This window comes from Molossus molossus, unplaced genomic scaffold (genome assembly GCF_014108415.1).
Source record: "Molossus molossus isolate mMolMol1 unplaced genomic scaffold, mMolMol1.p scaffold_m16_p_7, whole genome shotgun sequence".
In the NCBI taxonomy this organism is placed as follows: domain Eukaryota; kingdom Metazoa; phylum Chordata; class Mammalia; order Chiroptera; family Molossidae; genus Molossus; species Molossus molossus.
In genome coordinates this window covers 86,037,750-86,055,510 of record NW_023425401.1, presented here as the reverse complement: position 1 = coordinate 86,055,510, position 17,761 = coordinate 86,037,750, and the positions used below count along the sequence as shown (strand labels likewise).

The 17,761-nt window shown below is 37.1% G+C and overlaps 1 protein-coding gene across 16 annotated transcripts in view; it reads left to right on the top strand.

Moving 5' to 3' along the window:
• CADPS2 (calcium dependent secretion activator 2) overlaps positions 1 to 17,761 on the top strand; it is a 592,189-nt gene that overhangs the window by 262,463 nt on the left and 311,965 nt on the right. For all 16 annotated transcript variants that reach the window (XM_036246226.1, XM_036246225.1, XM_036246224.1 and 13 more), the window contains exon 6: positions 2,865 to 2,986. In XM_036246226.1, the coding sequence (XP_036102119.1) occupies positions 2,865 to 2,986 (122 nt within the window). The remainder of the gene's footprint in view (positions 1 to 2,864; positions 2,987 to 17,761) is intronic.

Here is a 17,761-nt window from a genome sequence, read left to right as displayed (position 1 = left end):
TTGATGAAGAAAAACTATGGCAAATAATCATATGTTATGTGTACATCAAGCAAGAATCTTTTAAGATTGGGAGACTATTATAAAATCATAAAAAACACACTTGAAAAAATGTATCCCTTTTTCTCAGGAATTATAGCTGCATAAGGTAGTAATAGTCTCTGCACCCTTTTCCAGTGTACTGCACTAAATTAGTACATGCCTTTAATGGTTGAAAAATTATCTTTTCCTTTGCAAATTAGTATTAAGATGCTCAGTGGTAAGTTATATTTTTCATATTATTTTGGTAATAAAATATAAAATGGCCATAAAGAAAATTTTTTAATTAATTAATTTATTTTTGTTACAGATGTTTCTCCTTTTTCCCCCACTAACTCCCACCTCCCCGACCCTCCCTGCCCTGTCCCCAGCTTTGTTGTCCATGTCCATTGCTCATGCAAACATGCATATAAGTTCTGTGGTTTATCTCTCCCCCATCACCCCCTATTCTGGGGATTGTCAGTCTGTACCCCACTTCCATGTCTCTGGGACTATCCCGTTCCTCAGACTGTTATGTTCATTATATTCCACAAATAAGTGAGATCATGTGATATTTGTCTTTCTCTGTTTGGCTTGTTTCGCTTAGGATAATACTTTCCAGGTCCCTCCATGTCATCTCAAAGGATAAGAGATCTTTCTTTTGTACGGCTGTGTAGTACTACATTGTGTATATGTACCACTGCTTTTTTATCCATTCATCTACTGTAGGACATTTGGGCTGTTTCCAGATCTTAGCTATTGTAAATACTGCTTCTATGAACATGGTGGTACATATATTCTTTCTGATTGGTGTTTCAGGCTTCTTAGGGTATATTCCTAGAAGTGGGATCACTGAGTCAAATGGCAATTCAATCTTTAATTTTTTGAGGTAACATATTGTTTTCCATAGTGGCTGCAGCAGTCTGCATTCCCACCAGCGGTGTACTAGAGTCCCCTTTTCTCCACACCCTCACCAACACTTGTAGTTCGATGATTTGTTGATGGCGGCCATTCTGACAGGTGTGAGGTGATAACTCATTGTTGTTTTAATTTGCATCTCTCTGATGATTAGTGATGTGGAGCATTTCTTCTTATGTCTCTTAGCCATTTGTACATCCTTTTTGGAGAGGTGTCTATTTAGTTCCTCTGCCCATTTTTTAATTGGGTTCTATGTCTTCCTTTTGTTGAGTTGTATGAGCACTCTATATATATTGGAAATTAACCCCATATCTGATACATCAGTGGCAATGATGCTTTCCCATACGGTGGGTTACCTTTTCATTTTGATGATTGTATCTTTTGCTGTGCAGAAGCTTTTGAGTTTGATGTAGTCCCATGTGTTCATTTTCTCCTTTGTTTATGTTGCCTTAGGTGATGTATCAGTGAAAATTCTGCTGTGCACAATGTCTGAAATTTTATTGCCTACAGTTTCTTCTAGGATTTTCATGGATTCATGAGTCACATTTAAGTCTTTTATCCATTTTGAATTTATTCTTGTGTATGGTGTAAGTTGATGGTCTGGTTTCATTTTTTTTTGCATGTAGCTGTCCAATTTTCCCAACACTATTTATTAAAGAGGCAGTCCTTACTCCACTGTATGCTCTTGCCACCTTTGTCAAATATTAATTGAACATATTGCCTTGGGTCCATTTCTGGGTTCTCTGTTCTGTTCCATTGATCTATCTGCCTGTTCTTGTGCCAGTACCAGGCTGTTTTGACCACAGTGGCTTTTGAGTATAACCTGAATTTTGGTAATGTGATTCCTCCAATTTGTTGTTCTTTTTTAAGATTGCTGTGGCTATTCGAGGTCTTTTTTGGTTCCATATGAACTTTTGAAGTATTTGTTCTAGTTCTGTGAAGTATGTCGTTGGTATTTTGATGAGGATTGCATTGAATCTATAGATTGCTTTGGGTAGTATGGACATTTTAATGATGTTAATTCTTCCAATCCATGTACAAGGTATGTGCTTCCACTTTTCTATATCTTCCTCTATTTCTTTTTTCAATGACCTGTAGTTTTCTGCGAATAGGTCCTTTATTTCTTTGGTTAAGTTTATTTCTAGGTATCTTAATTTTTTTGCCGCAGTGGTAAATGGGATTGTTTTTTTAGTTTCTCTTTCTGTGAGTTCATCATTGGTGTATAAGAATGCCATCAATTTCTTGACGTTAATTTTGTATCCTGCTACTTTGCCAAATTCATTTATTAAGTCTAGTAAATTTTTGATGGAGTCTTTGGGATTTCTACATATAGTATCATGTCCTCTGCGAATAAAAACAGTTTCACTTCCTCCCATAAAGAAATTTTTTATAAATACTTTTATAAATTCTTTTTATAACAGTTAAAATTAAATAGTTTGATTTTCTTTAGAAAATGCTTTTATAAATAATCATCTGAAATAAGTGAGTATAAAACATTTCTGATGCTGTCATATATTGACATCAGTATATTTTCTGATGGTGACAGTGTCTGCCAGTAATAAATATTATAACGCTTTATGTGAAACTTGCACTGAATTTTCATTTGTCGTTTTGCTTTCCTTCATAAAGGGTTGCCATACTTGTTTAAGGATCTGAGTTTAAATCTCACTTTATTCACTGAGGGCTATATTTAGAGACTTGAACCTTACTTTAATTGCTGTCAGGAGATAATCTCTTCAGATACCAGACTTGCTCAAAATGTTTTTTACTATCCCTCACATGAATAGAGGGATAGTAAATAAAGGGATTCTTGGGAAGGTAAAATTCCATTTATGTTCTTTCAACTGGTCTATCCAGTTGTAGTTTATGCTGCTGTCTATAGCTAAACATCGTCAACTTGACATATCGTTTAAATCTTTTCTTATCTTTAGATTGTCATAATGGAAGTGCAGGGTTTGAAGTCAGTCGCTCCCAATCGGATTGTTTACTGCACAATGGAAGTGGAAGGAGGAGAGAAACTGCAGACAGACCAGGCAGAAGCCTCAAGGCCACAGTAAGCCAACTGAAAAAAATGTGTTATTTTGTTTTGTTTTTCCTGCTAAAGAAATAACGCTTTATTTATTTACACAGCAGTGTGGTTTGACGCTCTGAAATGGTTACTTAGTTAGCTTTGTCTCAACTGTGTTAGAATCAGCTTTCCAAATAATAATGTTACAGCTAGAATGCTAGCAGAATCCCGTGGAGTATAAACAGAAAATCCAACATGCAAATATGAAGCTAATTATTTGGCAATAAAATGTAAGTTATTTATAAGGATAGCATGAGTTGTTATTGTATGTTATTTAAAAGCTAGTACTTGATCTGTTTAGGTTATTAAAGTTATAACCTGACAGTGATTCTCTTTCTGTATATGATAGCTCCCTGGTGAAGTTGAGGGAGAAACCTGATTCAGCACAATGGCTTGGAATACATTAGGAGTAGGTTTGAGTTAGAGAACCTGTTAATAACTATCATGCAGTAATCAGAGATGAAAAAGCTTCTTCTTTGCTGACGGTTTTATTTTTCAGATTTTGGGAATGAGTTTAATTAAGTTTGGAAGATGTTCTCTTTAGCTGATTTAAATTTGGGAAACTTGAGTCTCTGGGAGAAATAGCCAGATTGGCCTGGGGAATTCAAATGAAATTAGCCTGGCTGTCATTTCTATACTATCTTTAGAAAGAACATCTCTCTCTTCTGTTTAAACTTTATTCAAAATTTCTTGCAGGGCTTACAGGGTTTAGGGTTTTTACCTTATCACAGCATCGATATATGTGGCCTGTTCATTCAGGAAACTTCTGTTGAGGTTCTGTGTAGGCACTGGTCAGCTGAAAATGAAGATGAATATGAAACTAATTTTCTTTAAGGCAGGCACAGTCTAAGCGGTGGATACAGAGGATTAAGTGTAACAGGAGAGATGTGCACAGAGTACTTAGGGATTGAGCTGAAGCAAGGTGAAAACTCTCACCCTGCCTTACATACCCCTACAGGTCCCTGAACACTCATTATCACTGGGACCTCACCTTGTCCCTTTCTTCCCCTGATCCACTACTACTCAGCCGCCCTGGACTTCATGCAGTTCCTCAAAAGCAACACCCTGTTTTCATCATTGCACCTGCTTTCCCTCTCCCTGGCATTGTCTTCCCTTTTATCTTTTCTGGTTGGATCCTTGGTAATGAGAATCTTAACTTAAACAGCGCCTCCTGAGAATAGCCCTTCCCTTTAGTTAGTCCAATGGGAAGCAAGTATTTTCTGGCTCATCACTTTTTAATGTTTACACAAATGTGTATCTTATCTGTTTATTTTGTATTGTGTCTTCACTTGAGAAAAGAAGTCTTGTCCTATTTTATCTTATATCCTAGTGCCTAGAAGCACACATTCAGAATTTATTAATTCATTATTTTTATGACTTAATCATAGAAGTATTTAAGAGTGTCGTATTTACTCCTGCAGCCATGTGGAGTTGATTTACAATGTGACAGTGAAGTGAAAATAATAAGAATAAACAGCTCTTTTAAAAAGTTAAAACCTCTCAAGAGGAGGCTGTGAGAGGGAGGACATATGGAGTCAAGGGAGAGGGTTGGTGTGTGTTTTAAAGATCAGCTATTTTAGTACTGTGGTATGTATTAGTTATTCACAGACTTGTGCCACCATAGTCAATTTTAGGGCATATTTACCACCTTAAAAAGAAACTCTGGCCCAGCCGGTGTGGCTCAGTGGTTGAGCGTCAACCAGTGCACCAGGAGGTCACTGGTTCAGTTCCCAGTCAGGGCACATGCCCAGGTTATGGGCCCAATTCCCAGTGGGGGGCAGGAGGCGGCCAGTCACTGTTCTCTCTCATCGATGTTTCTATCTCCTTCTTCTCCCTTCTTCTCTCTCTAAAATTAATAAAGAAAAAACAAAACAAAAAACTCTGCAATACCCTTTACATATCAACCTCAAATCACCCCAGCCCTAAGCAACTACTGATTGACTATTCTGTCTATATAGTTTTGCCTATTCTGGACATTTTCACATAAATGGAATCATGTAATATATGCTCTTTTGTGACTGGACTCTTTCACTTAGAATAATATATTGAAGATTCATCCATCTTATAGCGTATGCCAGGACTTCATTTCTTTTCATGGCTGAATAATATTCTGTTGTATCTATATACCACAATTTTGTTTATTCATGCATTTAGGCCAGCGAGTTTCAACCTTTTTTCATCTCATGGCACACATAAATTAATTACTAAAATTCTGTGGCACACCAACAAATATATTTTTTGTTGATCTGACCAAAATATAGGTGTAATTTTAATTCATTCACAGTGATAGCTGTTGTTGTGCTGGCTATTGTTATTTTTTAACTTGACAGTCTAAGGGAAAAGAGGTCAGTGCCTCTGACTAAATAGTCAGGTATTGTATGTTTTTAAAATTCTTGCAGCACACAGGTTGGAAATTGCTGATCTAGGCTAATGACACTTAGGTTGTTTTCATCTTTTGCTTACTGTGAATAATGCTGCAAATTAAACTGGGTGTACACATATCTGTTTGAGTACTTGTTTTTCTTTTTTTGGAGTATATAGCTAGCAGTAGAATTGCTGAATCATATAGCAATTCTATGTTTAATTTTTTGAGACTCCACCAAAATATTTTTCCTAATGACTGCACCTTATTCCTCACCAATCCGGCATGAGATCCCAGTTTCTTCACTTTCTTATCAATGCTTATTATTTGACTTAAAAATAGATAGATAGATAGATAGATAGATAGATAGATAGATAGATATACATGTAGATATAATTTTAATCCTAGTAGGGTGAAGTGGCATCTTGTGGTTTTGATTTACATTTCCCGAATGACTAATGATGTTGAGCATTTTTTCACATGTTGTATTAGCCATTTGTATATCTTCTTCAGAGAAATGCCTATTCAAATGTTTTGCCCATTTTTAAATTGAGTTGTCTTTTGGTTGTTATAAGAACTGTTTATATAACTCTAGATCAGAGAATTTCAACTGGTGTGCCTCAAGAATTTTTAAAATGTGCAATACCTGACTATTTAGTCAGGGACACAGACTTCTTTTCCTTGACTATCAAAAAAAAAAAAAAAAAAAAAAGACAACAACAGAAAGAAAGGGGGGAAAAAGGAGAAAATAAAGAAAAAAATGAGAACAATAGCCATCTGGTGTGAATGCCCAGTCTTAAACCATAAATATGTAGGTTAGTCCAGTTGGTGTAGCTCTGTGGTTGAGCGTCGACCCATGCAACAAGAGGTCGTCGGTTAGATTCCTGGTCAGGGCACATGCCCAGGTTGTGGGCCTGATCACCAGTGGAGGCATGAAGGAGGCAGCCCATTTATGTTCTCTCTTATCGATGTTTCTATCTCTTTCTCCCCCTCACTTGCTCTCTCTCTAAAATCAATAAAGGAAAAAAAATTATATATATACACACACACTCACACGCACACACATATGTTATAATAATAGAGTTGCATCTTATTGGTCATGTTTCATAATAAAGTTGTGACTGGTTAATTTTTGGTACCAGAAATCCTTATCTACACATATAGGCACCTGATTTTTTAAAAAGTCACTTTGGCCCTGGCTGGGTAGCTCAATTCGTTAGAGCATTGTTCTGATACACCAAGGTTTTGGGTTCAGTGCCAGTCAAGGCACATACAAGAATCAACCAATGAATGCATAAATAAGTGGAACACAATGTTTCTCTCTCTCTCTCCTTTCTTCTCTCTGTCAATCAATCAATCAATCAATAAATATTTTTAAAAAGTCACTTTGGAGCAAAAGGGTAGGTAATTATTATTATTACTACTTTTGTAAATCAATCAAAAGTATAACTGTTTTTTTTGGTCACATCAGCAAAAATATATTTTTTGGAGTGCTGCAGAATTTTAGTAATTAATTTACGTGTCCCATGAGATGAAATTCCAAGGGTCTTTATACTTTCTTGATATATTGTCTTTTGAAGCAAAAGTTTTAAATTTTTTATTAAGTCTAATTTATGTACTTTTTTTCTATGTTGTGCTTTTGTATCATATAAAAAAATCCAGTGCCAAATCAAAGGGACAAAGATTTATCCCTATGTTTTTTCCAAAGACTTTCATAGTTTTGTCCCTTACATTTAGGTCATTGATCTATTCTAAGTTAATTTTTGTACATGATCTGATGTAAAGGTCTACCTTCCTCCTTTTGTGTGTTATAGTCGGTTGTCCCAACACCATTTATTGAAAAAAATTATTCCTTCCCCATTAAATTTACTTGGTACCCTTTTGAAATCATGGGGACATGATTTTATTTCTGAACTCTCAAATCTATTTCATTAATACTATATATCTTTATGCCAATATCACGTTATCTTGATTACCAGTTTTAAAATCAGGACTCTGAGTGTACCAACTATGTTCTCTTTTTTAAAGATTATTTTGGTTCAAGAATAATTTTATTTTAAATCATTTTGTAGTTTTCTATTACAGTTGACATAAAATATCAGTTTCAGGTGTATACCTCAGTGATTAGACATTATACAACTACTAAGTGATCATTCCAATAAATCTTGCAACCATCTGACACCATACATAGATATTAGAATATTATTGACTATAGTCCCTATGCTGTACTTTACATCCCTGGGACTATTCTCTAACTACCAATTTACACTCTTAATCTCTTCACCTTTTTCACTCATCCCTCTAACCACTCTTCCATCTGGCAACCATCAAAATGTTCTCTGTACATATGAGTATGTTTCTCTTCTGCTTGTTCATTTATTTTGTTTTTTAGATTCAATTGATAGATATGTATTTATGGCCACTTTATTCATAATTTTTGTCTTTGTTTCTTCTTCTTAATATCCTTTAATATTTCATGTAATACTGGATTGGAGGTGATGAACTAGTTTAGCTTTTTCTTGTCTAGGAAGCTCTTTTATCTGGCCTTTGATTATAAATGATTGTTTTTATGGGTAGAGTAATCTTGGTTGTAGGTCTTTGCCTTTCATCACTTTGAATATTTCTTGCCAATCCCTTCTGGTCTTCAAAGTTTCTATTGAGAAATCAGCTGACAGTCTTATGGGAGCTCTCTTGTAGGTAACTAAGTGCTTTTCTCTTGCTGCTTTTAAGATTGTCTCTTTGTCTTTAACCTTTTGCATTTTAATTATGATATATCTTGGTGTGGGCCTCTTTGAATTAATCTTGTTTGGGACTCTTTGTGCTTCCTGGACTTGTATGTCTATTTCTTTCACCAGGTTAAAGAAGTTTTTCATCATTAATTTTTTTAATAGGTTTTCAGTTTCTTGCTGTCTTTCTTTGCCTGGCACCCTCATGATGTGAATGTTGGTATGCTTGAAGTTGTCATAGAGGCTCCTTACACTATCTTCATTTTTTAAATTTTTATTCTTTTTTCTTTTTGCTTTTCTGATTGGATATTTTTTGCTTCTTTATATTCTAAATTGCTGATTTGATTCTAGGCTTTATCTTTATTGTTGATTCCCTGTAATTTAGTTTTCATCACAGTTAGTGTTTATTTCTTTGCAGTTAGTCTTTATTTCTGACTTGTTCTTTTTTATGGTTTCCATGTCCTTTGTTATGCTGTTGAAGTTCTCACTAAGTTCATCTACTCTTCGCCTAAGTTCATCAAGCATCCTTATAACCAGTGTTTTGAACTCTATGTCTAGTAGATTGGTTGTCTCCATTTTGTTTAGTTCTTTTTCTGGAGTTATGTTCTATTCTTTTATTTGGGGCATGTTTCTTTGTTTCTTCATTTTGGCAGCTTCCCTGTGTTTGATTTTATGTATTAGATAGAACTGCTATGTTCCCCAGGTTTGGGTGGTCAAGTGGCCTAATATAGTGGATGTCCTGTAGGGTTCATTGGCACAGCCTCCCCATTCACCTGAACTGGACACTGCAGCAGTACCTCCCATGTGGATTGTGTACATCCTCTTCTTTTAATTGAACCTTTATTGCTGTTGGCACATGAATGGGGCAGGGTTTACCCCAAGGCCAATTGGCTGTGAGGACAGGCTTCAACCACCATGGAGGATCAGCTGTGCAGGGGCCTACCCCACAGAGCAGGATTCACTTCAGTGGGACTCTGGAGCCTGCTGAGTTCACCCCTTGAATGTGTTGCTTGTGGTGGAAGTTGGGTGGTGTGTTGACTTCTTCTGAAGCTGTCCACTGGGTGAACTGGTTCTGGGGCCTCCCAGAATGTGCAGGCCAAGGTCAGCAGCAGCCTATGTTCTGCCTGAGGCCTCCCAACATGATCTACAAAGCAGTCTGCAGATGGCTGCTACTTGTGCTGGGCCTGAAGGTGCCCAGAAGAGGCCAAGCTGTGAACAAAGTCCAGCTGCCACTGGTCCCAGGGCCCGGGGCCACTTAGTGAGAAGTACAGAGCATGTGGAGGCTAGATGCTGCTTATTTGAGAGATTTTAGGAAAGTGTGAATCATGAGCCAAGACAGGCTGTTCTATGGAAAAGCCACTGGAAACAGCTTGGGTGGGCCTGAAAGTTGGTTGGGGTGGGGTCTCAGGGAATCACCAGGGTGGGATGAAACGTAATAGCCAGGTTCGTGGAGACTCAGATATGGCACATGTCTGCAGGCTATGGGGGGGGGGGAGGGGGAGAGAAGGGCTCAAAAAAGGAGCGGTGGCCTCTGCTGCACTTCTCTGGGAGAAAGCTGCCCCTCCACCTCTCATCCTGATGCAGAACAATTTACTTTTTCCCCATATGTCCCTGATACTTTTCAAGCTACTGCCCCAGCAATGGAACTCAGAGGGTGTGGGTTTGTGTAAGTCTGTGTATGGACCTTTTAAGAGAAACTGCCTGGGACTCCAGCCTCCCTCCGTCTCCCTCGCTGTCTCCCTCAGCTTCAATCCCCACTGGTTTTCACATCCAGAAGTTATGGACACTTTTCTTCCTGGCACTAGAACCCTAGGCCGAGGGGCCTATTGTAAGGCTGGGACCCCTCACTCCTTAGGAGAGACCTTAGCATCGTGGCTATCTGTCCTGATTTTTATCCACCATATGTGGGTATGGGACCAACCCCTTTCTCTGTTTCTGCCCCTCCTACCATTCTTAATGTGGCTGCTTCTTTATATCCTTAGTTTTAGGACTTTCTTTCAGCTATATTTTAAGCAGTTCTGAATGATGGTTGTTCTGTAATTTGGTTGTAATTTTGATGTGATTGTGGGAGGATGTGAGTACTGCATTTACCTATGCCACCCTCTTGACCAGAAGCCAAGAATAATTCTCTTTGACTTTATACTTTGCCTTCCAGACTCACTAAGGTGGTTTACCCACTTATGTGACTGTTGGGTGAGTGGTTGTGCCCTGATGGCTTTGCCAGATGTGAGTTGTGCTCCTGCAGCTCTGAGTGGCTGTCATCTGGCTTGTTGGAGCCAAGGTGATATTCTCAAATACATGGCCCTATTGTACCGAGTTCTTTCCCTTTAAAACCAAAGTGGAAACAGCCCTACCCTGTGTACTGTGGGCCTGGGCTGGGAGTGCAGCCTTGATGATGTCTCAGTCACCTTAAGGGTTATTCTTCTCTTGTCTTGGAGACTAGATTGGGCCCTGGCCGCTGTGTCTATGATGGTTGGACATCGTCCCATGCATAGAAAGGTTGCTGGTTTGATTCCTAGTCAAGGCACATGCCCAGGTTGTGGGCTCCATTCCCAGTAGGGGATGTGCAGGAGGCAGCTGATCGATGTGTTGCTCTCACATAGATGTTTCTCTCTCTCTCTCTCTCCATCCGTATCTCACCCTTTCCCTCTCTTTCTAGAATCAATTAAAAAAAAAAAGGAAGTAGAGATTGTGTTCACATCTGAATCTGTGGTCCAGTCCTGTAAGTTCCAAGTAATTTAACCACCTTCTTTCATTTCTTCTTATTTCTATGTTCTTCAGTTGCCACTGGGATGGTTGAGTAAGTCTGTGGTTCAGATTCATACTAATCTTCTTATCAAATGGTTGATTTGCCACACCCTAAGTGTTCTTTTCACAACACACTTTCTAGTTTTTTGTAACATGGACAGGCTAAGAATCTTCTAAATCTTTTAAATATGTTTCTTTTTGCTTAACAATTCTGCCTTTAATTATTTCTCTCTTCTTGCATTTTACTATAAGCACTCAGGAAGAATCAAGGATTTAACTTAGAAATTTCCTCAGCTAAATCTCCAGTTTCATGCTGGCAAGTGCAGCCTTTCACAAAACAGTAGAACACAAACACAATTCAGCCAGGATTTTTACCACTTGATAATGAGGATCGCTTTGTTCCCATTTTTAATAACACGTTTCTCCTTTCTGTCTGAGAGAGACCATATCAAAATGACTTTTACTGTTCATATTTCTACCAGCATTCTATACATGATTATTTATGTTTTCTCTAAGAAGATGGACAGTTTCTCTATAGCTTTCTCTTTTTTTCTGAGCCTTCACCAGAATTGCCTGTGAAAGTCTCTTTATTGCAACTTTGGCTTTTTTTAGCATGCACTTCAAAATTCTTTCTGCCTATACCCAATCCAGTTCCAAAGCCAATTCTATGTTTTTAGGCATTTGTTATAGCAGCACCCTACTTTAGTTCTGCCTGCTAAAATAAAACTATCATAGACTAGATGAATTAAACAATGAATATTTATTCCTTGTAGTTCTGGAGGCTGCAAGTCTGAAATCAGGGTCCAGCATCTTCAGGTTCTTGATGAGGGTGCTCTTCCTGGTTTTAGATGGTTGCCTTCTTGCTGTGTTCTCACAGAGTGGAGAGACGGATATGGTGCCTTTTCTTCCCTTATCAGGACACCAGTCTCATCATGGGGGCTTCATCCTATGACCTCATCCAAATTCAATTACCCCCAAAGGTCACCACCTCCAGATACCACTGCACTGAGGATTAGGGACTTCACTTATCAATTTGGGGGAGAGGACAGAAACATGACCCTACTGGGACTTCATGAGATAACATGCCCTAGGAATCTCAATGTCATGTTATTCTCTACAGAATCCATTTGAAAAGTTTTATTAAGATACAATTTAGGTAGCATACGATCCTTCCATTGCAATTTAGGTGATTTTTAGTAAATTTATACACTTGTGCCTCTATCATCACAATTCAGTTTTAAAACATATCACTTCAAAATTCCCTCACACCCATTTGCAGCATGTTCCTGCGCCCACTCCCAGTCCCGGGAAAGCACTTGCGCTTTCTAGCTCCGTGATTTTATTTTTCCTGGACATTTCATACAAATGAAATCATGCAATATGTAAGTCTTTTGTATCTGGCTTTTTCAACTTAGCATAATTTCTACAAAATCTTTAATTTATACTTAATATTTGGTCAAGCAAATCAATTTTATAGAAATTGTTATATTATTTATATAGTAATTTTTTTCACAAAAAGTAAAAGTTTTTATAGGATGGCTCCTATTTATTTTCTGATATACTCTGATTTAGTCATAAGGACATTCTGATAGACAATTTAAACAAATCAAAATACTTGGAATTTAGAAAGAACATATTACAATAAGCCACCAGTATTCTTTATTTCTCTTACCACAAAGAAATTTGGCTTAAATACCTTACCTGCATTTCCTCATGAACACTGCATTAACTTTTTAAATGAATGAAAATATTTGTATTTATTATCATTTCCCAGGGCAGATTACCTTAAAAATGTATCTTCCAAATAATGACCGACTGCAGTTTTTCAGCAGTGAGGTCACATTTATCTTTAACTCATCTTGTACAACAGGAAGAAGATCCATCTTCTCCATCATCATGGTGAATTATGCCTCAGACACGTTTTCTGAATGTTACTGCTTCAAGTTTGTGCTTTGTTGGCGATCAATGCATCCTTCTGTCTGATACTAATTAAAGTGCCTTATTTAGTCCATATTTCCAATAAACTCAATCAAGATTTCTAGCCATTGCCTATTTTATTCCTGTAGCTTGGGTTTCCTGCCAGCAATTAGGTGACAACAGCATGTGAGATTAGTACATAGCTTCGAATATAGAAACTGCAGTCTAATAAAGGTAGTGTTTATCGACAAGTTTTGTTTGTAAAGGGTAATAGTGAGATAATCTGTTTAAGTTTTGTTTTTAGTTATTAGTTTTTTAATATAGGGAAGGGAATGTAGATAAACTGTAATTTGTAATTATGGAGCAAACTGTTTATGGATTTTTAAGTCATTAATAGTTTCTCAGTCAACTGTGAAAGATTTTGTTCTCCATGAATGAGGCACGGAGGCATTGTTGACACACTTTTATAGCTTTTTACCATTTCCAGACATTTCATTTTCTCAGTTTCAGACTACACCCTTAGTGATGCCACCTGAAAAAAAATGGGGGGGCAGCAAGAAGAAGGGTGAGCTGGAGGCAGGGGCCGTTTGTTAAGGTCATGTTGTAGCCACAAATCTGCTATGTGCTGATCTTTAAGACACTTTTTCTACTGATGATGACTATCCTTTGAGTGCCTAAAAACACAAGAGCTGCTTATACCCTATGTAGGGCCAAGATAGATCTGGTACGGATGAAATAAAAGTAAGTAAATTCCTTGTTAAAAACAAACCAGGGATTGGGAGGAGAGGGAAATGGGGAGTTGCTCTTCAGCGGGTATGGAGTTTCAATTAAGCAAGATGAACAAATTCTAGAGATCTGTGTAACATTGTACCTACAGTTAACAGTACTGTATTATATACTTAAAAGTTTATTAAGAGGGTAGATCTCATGTTAAATGTTCTTTCCACAATAAAAAAAAATTGCGGGAAGTAATGCTGTTTTTTGCCACATCCTCTTTATCTCTTTCTTCCCATACTGCTATTTTATTAAAGACATTTGAGCCCTGGACTGTTTGGTTCAGTGGTTAGAGTGTCAGCCTGCGGTCCAGAGAGACCCGGGTTTGGTTCCCGCTAAGGGCGCGTACCTCAGTTGCAGTTTGTCCCCGGCCCTGGTTGGTTGTGCAGGTGGCAGCCACTCAATATATCCCTTTTGCATCCATGTTTCTCTCTCTCTTCCTCTCTCTCCCTCCCACTCTATCTGAACAAAAGATGGGGGAAAAAAATGTCCTCAGGTGAGGATAAAAAAAAATTTTTTTAAATAAAGATATTTGAACGTTAATTGGCCTTTGTTTCCCAACCCCTTTAAAGTAATAGAATAGAAAGGCAAGGAGCAATAAGAAAAACTGATGAGTTGTGTCATTATACAAATATATTGACAGATATTAGACAGAACATTCTTCTTACCTCATGAAAATGATAGGAAATTCAGACTTCAGTGCCTGTTTCTGGAAACTACATTCTGAACCAGGATTGTAATAATTTGTCAAACTATTGAAAGCGTATTGCAGCTACAAATGGAAAGCTTATCAGAATGACAAGCTACTGGAACAGTGTTTGAGAATACAGACTGCATATAAACAAGAAAAGCTAACCATGCTTTATAAAAGCACATTCGTCTTCATTTGAATTTAGTAATGTGATAATTAGTTTGAAGTATAATTCATTAGACAGTTATTCTTGCAGGCTAGAGAAAAAATATACTACATTTTTAAATGATCTATCAAAAAGTGTGCCCGTATTTAATAAACTAAAGGGAAGACTCTCAAACTGCATATAAGTTTTATCTTTTCTCATTTTCATCTTTAAAAATATGAGATTTCTTCCTTGTATATAAATAAATTCACCAGAAGATACTGGTGCAGAACAAAATAAAGCCTAAAGAGACAAACATTGCCCAAATACAGAAATTGTATTTATTGAGAATTTATTTGCAGTTGAGGAAAGGTAATCTGGGAATCCTCATAATTAGGGTGTCTGAATTCAAGGGCCAATATGATGGATTAAGAGTGCAGACACTGGTTAGGAGCACCAGTGAAAAGCAGCAGTGAGAGCTGTGGAGAAAGTATGTGTGATTGTGCGTATCAGCATCTCTATGACTGATTTACAGCTTGCAAATAATTTCCCCTTATAATCTGTGACTTTCAGAGAAACCCTTTGCAGTTGTTTTCATTGTTACTTCATTTGATTTATGTAACCAGTTTATTGCATGGGCTAAATTGGGCAGTTAAGTAGCAAACAACTAATTTTTATCTGGTATTTCCACTGTCAGACATACTCCAGGATCTCTCTTCCATGTCCTTTGAAGACATCTTGGCAGGAACCATAGCTTTATGGGTCATTTTCAGGTGTTAAATAACATGTCTAGATATTAAAGTTTTCATTCTAGTTTAAATCAAAATGTATTCATTTAAAACCTTTATCTTTTCCTCCTGTTTTGTCTAGAAATCTGTAGCAGGGGAAAGGGTACTGTAGTCTGTTTTTCTCTCTTTTTGTTTGCCTATTCATATATTTTTTCTACTGCTTTTGGGGTAGGACTGAGGTTGAGGGAAGGAGAAAAGTGGGGGAGAAAAATGTCTTTGTATGTAGGAGCTCTTTGTAATCCTCTCTTAGATAGCAAGACTTCTGTCATGCACATGTCCCATGTAACTTCTCTAGTCAGTTGCTTAGAGATGCACCACACTACCGGGAACTGCAAATCAAGTTGATTTTTGTGTATGGTGTAAGGTAAAGATCTAATTTCATTCTGTTGCATATGGATATCCAGTTTCACCATTTACTGAAGAGACTATCCTTTCTCTACTATATATTCTTGGTGCTTTTGTCAACAATCAGTTGACTGCATATGGATGGGTTTATTTCTGGGCTCTCTATTCTATTAGTCTTTGTGTTCGTTTTATGCTGGTACCATAATGTTTTGATTACTATAGCTTTGTTATATAGTTTGAAGTTAAGGAGTGTGATGCCTCCAGCTTAGTTATTCTTTCTCAAGATTGCTTTAGCTAGTCAAGGTCTTTTGTGATTCCAAACTAATTTTAGGATTTTTTTTTTCTATTTGAAAAAATGCCATTGGCATTTTGATAGGGATTTTATTGATTCTGTGCATTATTTTGGATAGAAAAGACATTTAAACAATATTCTTCCAATTCATGAACAAAACAAGATATATGGCTTTCAATTTATTTGTGCATTCTAAGATTTCTTTCATCAACATCTTATAGTATTCAGTGTTGCCCTGGCCGGTTTGGCTCAGCGGTTATAGTATTCAGTGTTCAGATAATTCACCACCTTTTTATTCCTAAGTATTTTATTATTTTTGTTACTATTGAAAATGGGTTGTTTTCTTAATGTCTTTATGGGTATTTTATCATTAGTATGTGAAAACGTACTTGATTTTTATGTTGATTATATATCCTGCATCTTTACTGAATTCATCTATTACTTTTAACAGTTTTTTGGTGGTATATTTGGGGTTTTCTATCATGTCATCTGATGAGACAATTTTACTTCTTCTTTTCCAGTTTGGATGCCTTTTATTTATTTTTTCTTGCCTAATTGCTCTAGCTAGGATTTCCAGTATTAAATTAAATAAAAGTGATAAGCTTCCTTACCTTACTCCTGATCCTAGAAGAAAAGTTTTGCTTTTCACCATTGAGTAAAATATTAGCTCTGGGCTTGTCATATATGATTTTTATATTATTGAGGTACATTTTTAAAGGATATACATATATATATGTAAAATTTCCTTACATAGAGCCTAATAATCCTAGAAAAGTATGCACATACACAAATTTGATACAGATAATTATGATAGGGCCTTCAATAAAATATGTTCAAGCATTCAAATAGATTACAGTAGGATAAAATTCTAAATATCTCAGTGGGAAATGAAATCACTGTAGAAGTTCAAAGTAAAAATAATGTCAGATTTCTGCTGAAGATTTATACAGGTGTTTTCTAATGGATTGTGGTGGGATCATATTTGTATGATAATTAGAATCATTAGATCAATTTAATTAATTAATTAATTTATTTTTATCCTCGCCCGAGGACATTTTTCCATTTTTTTGTTCAGATAGAGCGGGAGGGAGAGAGAGGAAGAGAGAGAGAGAGAAACATCGATGTGAAGGGACACATCGAGTGGCTGCCACCCGCACGACCAACCAGGGCCGGGGACAAACTGCATCCGAGGTACATGCCCTTAGCGGGAACCGAACCCGGGTCTCTGTACTGCAGGCCGACGCTCCAACCGCTGAGCCAAACTGGCCAGGGCCATTAGATCCATTTAAGAATGACATCACAGCCCTGGCCTGTTTGGCTCAGCAGTTAGAGTGTTGGCCCACAGACCAGAGAGTCATGGGTTTGATTCCAGTCAAGGGCATGTACCTCGGTTTCAATTTGGTCTGGCCCTGGTTGGGGTTGTGTGGGAGGCAACCAATCCATGTGTCTCTCTCGTGTCGATGTTTCTCTATCTCTCTATCTAAAGAAACTGGAAAAATATCCTTGGATGAGAATTAAAAAAATAAAAAAGTATGACATCACAATTTTATATTAAATGTCAATGTATACAACACCCCAGAAATTGTACCCTTTGCATCTCTTTATATTTAAAATTTCTAGATGTCAAGTTGAAAATGTGTGAAGAGAGTACATAAATTTTCAAAATCATTTTAGGAAATACATGAGAGAAAGTTTGAAGTATGCTTTTCTAGGATATGTCATGCATTAGAGCCAGACAAAGTCCTGAGGTCAGAAGACTTTACTATTGATATGCTTCAGATACAAACTGGTTAATTCATACAGTCAGAAAAAATGCCTTTATTCTTAGCTGCTCCTATCCTTACACCTAGAATTCAGTCCAGCAGTCCAGGAGATAACCCTGGGACCTACCTCCACTGCTAGTGGTGCAGAACTTCAACCAGACCAAAGCAGTGCCTAATGGTACATCTTAGGACCAATCTTTTCTTGAGAC